Here is a 9,248-nt window from a genome sequence, read left to right as displayed (position 1 = left end):
ACTCCAGAATTTACAAGGACCCAACAGGTCTAGTAGTTTCCTCCAGAGCAAGCAACAGTGTGACAGTGGTGAGGAAAAGCTTCTTTTTAGGCAGAAACCTGGGACAGACCCAGACCCAGACCCAGGCCCAGGCCCAGACACAGACCTAGACCCAGACCCAGGCCAAGACCCAGACCCAGACCCAGACCCTTGGTAGGCGGTGTCTGACGGGCCGGTTGGGGTTAGAATGAAAAGTGGCAATAACAAAAATTGAAAAACAGTAGTTTGTAGTAGTTCTTTGTAGTAGTTCATGGCGTAGCAGGGCACTGTGCGGCATTACAAGGTACAGCAGGACGTAGCAGGAATTAGCAGGACGTAGCTGGGCGTAGCAGGGCCCAGCAGGACGTAGCCGGACGTAGCAGGGCGTAGCAGAACGTAGCTGGACGTAGTTGGACGTAGCTGGACGTAGCAGGGCGTAGCAGGACGTAGTAGGACGTAGCTGGACGTAGCAGAACGTAGCTGGACGTAGCTGGACGTAGCTGGACGTAGCAGAACGTAGCTGGACGTAGCTGGACGTAGCTGGACGTAGCTGGATGTAGCAGGACGTAGCAGGGCGTAGCTGGACGTAGCAGGGCGTAGCAGGGCGTAGCAGGACGTAGCTGGACGTAGCAGGACGTAGCTGGACGTAGCAGGACGTAGCTGGACGTAGCTGGACGTAGCTGGACGTAGCAGGACGTAGCTGGACGTAGCAGGACGTAGCAGGGCGTAGCAGGACGTAGCTCGACCTAGCAGAACGTAGCTGGACGTAGCTGGACGTAGCAGGACTTAGCAGGGCGTAGCTGGACGTAGCAGGGCGTAGCTGGACGTAGCAGGGCGTAGCAGGACGTAGCTGGACGTAGCAGGACGTAGCAGGACGTAGCAGGGCGTAGCAGGGCGTAGCAGGACGTAGCAGGATGAACATGGCATCGCAGAACGTGTAGCGGGACCATGATGACAGCTGCTACCATGATTTTGGAGCCATGCTGGGGAAAAAAGAACATAAGGACTCCGGGGAATGACTCCCCAGAGCTAGGCTAGTAACTAGGTTAGTAACTAGGCTAGTAACTAGGTTAGTAACTAGGTTAGTAACGAGCATTTCTGGGACACAGATGCACATAAATGGAAAGATAGAAAGATAGAGGAGAGAGTGTCAAAGGAAGTCCCCAGCTGTCTAAAACTAGTACAACATAACTAGGAGAGCCAGGGTAAAGAGAGGAGCCTGGTCAGGCTAGAACTCTCCCTAACCGGATCAGGCTGTATGCCAGGTCTCCCTCTAGCTTTATTATATTTAATACTATTCCAATTACTCACTCACACAGTCATGTCTGAAATGGCCGTTGTTTGTTCAAGTTTAAATGTTCTCCAGGATTACATTTCTCTTCTCTGATTCGTTCTGTTTTCCCGTCACTCTGTCCAAACATGCACACACGTGGTACGCTCCCTTTTGGTTGGTCACAACGTGCGACTGGCCAATGAAACGTGATCATGATGACGTTTCAAATCAAACACAACTGAGCCGCAGAGACGACCTGCGGGATGCAGCGCTCCATAAATAAACAGAATACTGCACACTTACTGCGACACTTTTGATATAATGCCATCGATATTTAGTAGAAATATCTTGCACCCTTTGATGTTATAACGTGCAACGTGATCTCGCGATAACGATATTGAAGCTAAGTTTTCATCCACTTGTCAATCAAATTATCTGAAATATTTATCTGGTTATTTTAGTTTTTGCTGTGGATTGGTGGATGTTTGTCTTTTAGGTTACAAACGGCATGTTTTGCACATCCAAATTTGATGTGACAAGTCGCTCACTTAAGCTATTTTGTAGTTAGCAAATTCATTTTAATTAATTTTATTGATTGGATGAACTATAATTAGCCTAAAGATGATTATTTTGTGTCTTTGTCGGTCTGATTGATGCTTGTGTTGAGAAATAAATCAGACGTTACTCAACAGTTACTCACTACTTGTAGTTTTTTTTTTCATCAAGCACTTTTTTTTTTTACTCTTACCCAAGTAATTATTTGGATGACTACTTTTACTTTTACTTGAGTCATATTACTCTGAAGTAACAGTACTTTTACTTGGGTACAATTTTTGGCTCCTCTACCCAACTCTGCCCGTGCGTAATGACGTCACATTGCGTTAAAATTGGTGTGTGGCATTGATTTGAGACATTTTAAGGTGTTTCCATTCATTTCCACACTGATTCCACAACATTAAAGCAAACATTTGTGAACAAGGTGATTCTAGACAACATGGATCGCCCCGACTACCAACACATGATCAATATCGGACAAGTAGTAATAGTGCTTAAGTGCCAGCTGATAGGGACATATCGAGCTATAATTAGAAAACAACACTAACGACACATTGCTATGACGATGCAACTTGGCTTTTATTGTCCCTCCAGCACCGCTGCATGTCTCGCTGTTTGAACGTCTTCCAGTGAAGACGCAGGACGTCCCACAGCTCGTCCTAAGATTTGTCGGCCATGTCCGATTCCCGATGAATTCAGAAAGTCTCTCGTCTGCTTTTTGTTCCACTTCCATCCGTCTTTGTTGACGCCCGAATGAACTAAAACTACCACTTCTTCGTTTTGTGGCGGGTTGCAACCATAAAATGACCTGAAACTTAACTGCAATTCATCATTTATTCGGCAAATAACGTTTTCTATCAACGTTTTTCGCGTAATCCGTGTATTGATAAAGTCCGATGAGACCAAACGTATGTCCTCTGAGTCGATATTCATGATATTCCATCAAATTTTACTGTTTCCATAAGCCATTTTTCATTGAATATCCCTTAAATCAGATAAAACCGTGTAGATGGAGACTTAGCTACAGGCGGTATATCTTGGACCCCTACCTACTAAACCTCCTCAGGGTGATCCACCTATAGAGAAAGTAGATGCTTGAAAAGCCTCACAGAAGAAAGTGACATCTAGAATGAATATTTAGGCGTTTTATTGTCTTTGGCTTTAGCACCACGGGAGCACACAGTCATGCTGAAGTGTGAGGAACCAGATGAGTGTTATTATCTCAGCGGATCAGCGAGAAAGAAGAAGCAAACAGGGATTTCATGTTTTAAAGCGTGAGCCAAACAAACAGAGCAGAGGATTCCTGAAGGACCCGCAGGCTGCTGCCGCCTCCGGGTTGTTACCACGGTGACAATTTATGTCCTCAGAGACTGATTGATGCAGCGGCCCCGCCCTCGTCTCTGTGTGTTCTCGACAGTGTGAGGATGTAATGAGATGTGTGGTGTGTATGCACAGTGTGTCGAGGAAGAGATGATGAACGGGCCCAAACGGAAATTTTCGGGAAATGTTAGTGGAAAATTGTGCGTCTGCAGATTTTCTGTTGTCCTGATAATGAGTAACAAAGGCTGTGTGTGTGTGTGTGTGTGTGTGTGTGTGTGTGTGTGTGTGTGTGAGCAAGAGAAGAAGATTAATTCAAATATACCTGTGTTGAATATGAAAGAGAGAGCAAGAGAAACGAAGAAAGCAAGAAAATGTGTGACACTAGGGAAAAACTGTGTGTGTGTGTGTGTGTGTGTGTGTGTGAGGAAGCATGCACGTGTGACCCTCCACTCCCCACAATATCCCTCTCTGTCTGAAGCCCCTCTGCAGCTGCGTAACCATAGCGACCGTAGCCAGGCGATGACTCCCGAGCATCACTCTCGCCAGCAGAACGAGGCTGAGCACCCACAGCCCGGTTAGAGAGGGATGACGCTGTCGATGACACAAGGAAACGCCCACAGAGTGCGGCTTTCAAGGGGGGGGCAACCTTTGTACAAAACGCTTTAATAATTGGTGTATTAGTTGCTGTAATTGTCCTTCATTTACATAGTGGACGTGTCAAAATCCGCTCATAGAAAGGCTACAGTGTAAAACTAGAAGAAGGGACAAAATCATAAGCTGTGAAAATAATGGGCGTAGCAGCAGAGACGTCCCCCATTGGTCTGTGGACTGCTGTTTCGAAGCACGGATGTAGACTAAGAACCGGATGCAGCGGTCGAGGCGGAGCGCTGTTCATGTCTATGTGAGTTGCTCGGCGGCACGCGAAGCCCAAAAAGTTATGCGGCCCACCGAGCAGACGCACTAGTGACCGACGCCGGCCAGGCAGGCTTCCTCTGGTTTAGCGCGCCCTTAGTGGTCCCCTCTTTCCCAAAATTCAGCCTTGGTGCAGAATTACAGCCACTAGAGCAAGTCCCGCAATGAGCCTTCCTTAGTATTTCCCATTTATGTGTCTGTAGCTTTTGAGGGGGGGGGCAAGGGTGAGTCTGGGGGTGTGGACTTGATCGACTGCCATGCTTTGCTTGTTTGAAAGCCGTCGTGTCTCTCTCCCTCACGGGTGGGCCAAATGCTCTGGGCGGGCAAAGCAGAGAAAGGGGAAGTCACATTTTCCCTTATGATGTCATAAGGAGCAAGATTCCAGATCGGTCCATCTGAGCTTTCATTTTCTCAAAAGCAGAGCAGGATAACCAGGCCTCGGTTTACACCTATCGCCATTTCTAGCCACTGGGGGGACCATAGGCAGTCTGGGGGGACTCATATTAATGTTAAAAAACCTCATGAAATTAAAGTTTCATGCCATGGGACCTTTTTTTAAAAGGAGAATTCTGGTTGATTTCAACAGGCTCAAACAGGGGAAGTTTTAACCTTTTTTTCAGCCTCAAAACATGCTCAAAATGTCGTTACCAGTGCCTAGCCATGTGCAGTGATTCCTTCCGAGTGAACACAGTGTATTTGACTGCAATAGATGTGACAGAAAGGCGTGTTTCCACTAGTGTGGACTACACCAGATAACAGGAAATTAACCCAGCCATGCCTCTCCGTCACATGTACTGCAGTCAAATTCGCTGTGTTCACTCGGGTTTTAGGACCAAAAGGGATTTTTGGGTGTTATTGAGAGGTTGGAACAATGGGGTGTCGGAGAAATGGGCCGTCCCCTGCAATGGCGCAGCGCTAAACGCTAACGAGGGAAAGTTGCCGATTTATTTTCAACCCTCCTGAAGCGAACAATCCCTCGGAGGGTGTACCTGGACATCTGGGCACTGGGGCTGTTTATCTGTACGGCAGCACTGAAAATAAATTACCAGCTAACGCGACGCACGCTGATGTCTCAGTGTGTTGTTTGTGGTGGTTTGTATCGGTTGATGGTGTCTAAATTTATGAATAAAATTCCCAAAAATATGGGTCACAAAAAGAATTGCCAGCTAACGCTAGCTTGGTTAGCGGTTGACGCTAAACAACTTTTCCCATCAACTTTTGAGGAAATGAAAACGCAGTGAGAGGGTCAAAGGTTAAGATGAAATCATGGATAATGACAACGGACAATGCTCTACAAGTACAAATAGAAATGCAGTACCATAAAACACCATAAATACCATAAAACACAACAAACTATCTTTTAACGGCCATTTTTGGCAGAGATGTTGATTCATCTCCATGATCCTTGTTTCAGGCTGCAGTCTTTAGTGATCCAGTCTTTCCCCTTTATATTATAATTATTAGATTAGACTAGATTAGATTATACTTTATTCATCCCACAACGGGGAAATTTCCTTATTACCGCAGCAGCATTTTCTTCAATAACAAGTAAACACACAAGAAAAACAGGCAAACAGTAGACAATGATTGTAGGGTAGACTGAAAGGAAGCAAAATGGCGTAGAATAAAGGTATTTTAAAGTGCGGTTGCCATGATACAAGAAACAATATTGCGGTATAAGTGACGTTAAAATCAAATTGAACGTGTAATTAGAGTAATGAAGCAAGAGTCGGTAGCATAATATAAATTGTATAAACCTGTGACCATAAATATTGAAACGTAATACTTGTTATAATGTATTGATACAAGGTATAAGATTTAAAAAGTGAGTTTTAGTTTTAGCATTCTTGTTGTATTTTTTTAAAATATTGGATTCTAAACTACAGAAACCACTGAGCAGGTCCTCAGATGTTGTACTGCAGTGGAAAAAGAAGCCCCACCCGCCCCAAAAACATCAGGGGACCCCGCTGACATGAGAAGCGCACCCCAGTTTCATTTATCTATGTGTGTGTGTGTGTGTGTGTGTGTGTGTGTATGTGTGTGTGTGTGTGTGTGTGTGTGTGTGTCTGGCTGCAGCGGCCAGTGTTTCCAGCTCTGCACCCCAGTTTCATCTCTTTGTGTGTGTGTGTGTGTGTGTGTGTGTGTGTGTGTGTGTGGCTGCAGCGGTCAGTGTTTTTATCTCTGCAGCCTAGTTTCCCTCTGGGGGGGTGGGGGGTGGGGGGGGGGTGCGTATGGATCGGCATATTGATCCGTCGCCTTGTTCTCTGTCGGCTCACGGCTGCATCTGATGCTGTTTTGGTTGAGGACTTTTCATTGACATCAAGAGATGGGGCTTCAGTGCTGCATTCACATGGTGACAAAATAATTGGGAAAATCGGTTTCACCATTGGGGAAATTTCACGTTAACGCCCCCTCAAGTCGAAACGTTGACAATGTGAGAGACGGCGTTATAATACGTAACTACACAATCAAGGTCTATGATGTAAATGTGTATAATACAATAACTTTTTACCTTCAGTTCTGTTCTTCAGCTGCTTTACTTCATCCTGTAACTGGGTCTGGTTTACACTCTGGAGCTTGATTTTGTTGTTGCCCAGTTGGTCGTATTTAGTCTGGAGGTTGCTGTTGTTGTTGCCCAGTTGGTCGTATTTAGTCTGGAGGTTGCTGTTGTTGTTACCCAGTTGGTCGTATTTAGTCTGGAGGTGGCTGTTGTTGTTGCCCAGTTGGTCGTATTTAGTCTGGAGGTTGCTGTTGTTGTTGGTCGTATTTGGTCTGGAGGTTGCTGTTGTTGTTGCCCAGTTGGTTGTATCTGGAGGTTCCTATAACCTATAACGACGGAGGTCTGGGGGTCTCCCAGTGATCCCAGACTTCTGAGATTTTTTCCTTACAGATGTCACTAAAAAATCTGACAGCTGTAGCTGATTCCGAACGCTGCTGCTCGGGTTCTCACTGAGACCAAGATACTGGATCACATCACTCCAGTTCTGAAGTCTTTACACTGGCTTCCTGTGCCTCAAAGATTTGATTTCAAAGTACTTTTGCTAGTTTATGAATCACTCAATGGTTTAGGGCCAAAATACATTTCTGATCTGCTACTACAATATGAACCACCCAGACCTCTGAGGTGGTCTGGGACAGGTCTACTACTACACTATGACCCCCCCAGACCTCTCAGGTCATCTGGAACAGGTCTACTCTCGGTCCCCAGAGTCAGAACTAAACAGGGTGAAGCAGCGTTCAGTTTCTATGCTCCTCATATCTGGAATAAACTCCCAGAAACCTGCAGATCTGCAGCTACTCTCAGTTCTTTTAAATCAAGGCTGAAGACCTTTCTTTTTGATGTTGCCTTTCTTTAAATTATGTTCTTTTAATGTTTAATTTCTTATGCCGCACTGTAACTTTTACTCTTGTGTTTTATGTGTCTTCATGTTTCTATTTTTAATTCACGTGTTTTATCTGTTTTTATTTTTTAACTGATTTTGTCTAAAGCACTTTGAATTGCCCTGTTGCTGAAATGTGCTCTACAGATAAATCTGCCTTGCCTTGCCTTATTTCTCTTCAGGGCGAAGGAAGAAGCCGTTACCTTTTGGAGCGGGTCCGAATCACGGGGTTGATACGCCACTTTTTCAACACATTTTCCACTTTTGTGAAGCGATGGGGGAATTTGGGCTGCATTCATGTGGTGTCGGAACAATTGGGAAAATGAATTTCAAGACAGGGAAACGTTCACGTTAACGCCCCCTCAAGTCGAAACGCTGACATCGTGAAACGCGGCGTGCCTTGGCGCGGGTCCGTGCTGCGTCCGAGTGATCTTCCTGTTCTGATATATATGTTTTATCCTCTTTTCTCTTCAGGGCAGCTCTCCAGTCTGGGACGACTTCATCAGCAAGGCCAGCAAGCTCCAGTCACAGCTCAGGTAACGAGAAAGCACCTTCACCCCATTCATAAAGCACAAAACGCAATAGAAGAGCACAACACGCAATAGAAGAGCACAAAACACACAACAGAAGAGCGATAGAAGAGCACAACACGCAATAGAAGAGCACAACACGCAATAGAAGAGCGATAGAAGAGCACAACACGCAATAGAAGAGCACAACACGCAATAGAAAATAGAAGAGCACAACACGCAATAGAAGAGCACAACACGCAATAGAAGAGCGATAGAAGAGCACAACACACAGCAGAAGAGCGATAGAAGAGAGCACAACGCGCGATAGAAGAGCACAACATGCAAAAGAAGAGCACAACACGCAATAGAAGAGCACAACACGCAATAGAAGAGCGATAGAAGAGCACAAAACGCAATAGAAGAGCACAACACACAAAAGAAGAGCACAACACGCAATAGAAGAGCACAACACCCAACAGAAGAGCGATAGAAGAGCACAACACACAATAGAAGAGCACAACACACAATAGAAGAGCACAACACGCAATAGAAGAGCACAACACGCAATAGAAGAGCACAACACGCAATAGAAGAGCACAACACGCAATAGAAGAGCACAACACGCAATAGAAGAGCACAACACGCAATAGAAGAGCACAACACGCAACAGAAGAGCTCAAAACGCAACAGAAGAGCACAACACGCAATAGAAGAAAGACTTCATCTGTTGTTTTTTTAGCTTTTCTGCCTTTATTTGATAGGCCAGCTAGGTGAGAAAGGGGGAAGACAGGTGGGGGTCGAACCCTGGGCCTCTGCATCGAGGCAGAAACCTTGAAGTACATGTGCGCCCGCTCTACCGCTGAACCAACCCGACCACTTACTCATTTGTTTTTAACATTGTGTTATCTGTTTGTGTTTTCAAGTTTGTGAATGTGTTTCTTAAAGTTGCACAGTTTTGATCTCTATATATACAACCACGACCTCACAAACACAGAAATCATCATTTTATAAGGCCTTTAAATCCATAAACACATTTAAATGAGATTAATATACGTCAGTTGGTCCCGGACAAAGACGTTGTCGATGACTCACACAAAGAAACAACAACAAACACCGTTAAAGTCTTCTACTGGTGGAAATACTAGCAACAAAGTGTATAAAGCGTTCATTAAGTGTTTAAATGTCAAGCTCAACTCTACTACACAGACACACACACACACACACACACACACACACACACACAGACACAGAGAGACACACACACACACACAGAGATAG

General features: G+C 45.2%; 1 protein-coding gene across 1 annotated transcript in view; it reads left to right on the top strand.

Annotated features, from left to right (window-relative positions):
- The window catches only part of LOC117957200 (protein MTSS 1-like), a 51,826-nt gene that overhangs the window by 4,978 nt on the left and 37,600 nt on the right, over positions 1 to 9,248 (top strand). Inside the window, exon 2 of the mRNA XM_034892797.1 lies at positions 7,933 to 7,995. Coding sequence (XP_034748688.1) covers positions 7,933 to 7,995 — 63 coding nt within the window. The remainder of the gene's footprint in view (positions 1 to 7,932; positions 7,996 to 9,248) is intronic.

The sequence above is a fragment of the Etheostoma cragini genome, chromosome 14 (genome assembly GCF_013103735.1).
Source record: "Etheostoma cragini isolate CJK2018 chromosome 14, CSU_Ecrag_1.0, whole genome shotgun sequence".
Lineage (NCBI taxonomy): Eukaryota > Metazoa > Chordata > Actinopteri > Perciformes > Percidae > Etheostoma > Etheostoma cragini.
The sequence above is the reverse complement of the archived record's forward strand: the minus strand, read 5'-3'. Positions and strand labels throughout refer to the sequence as shown.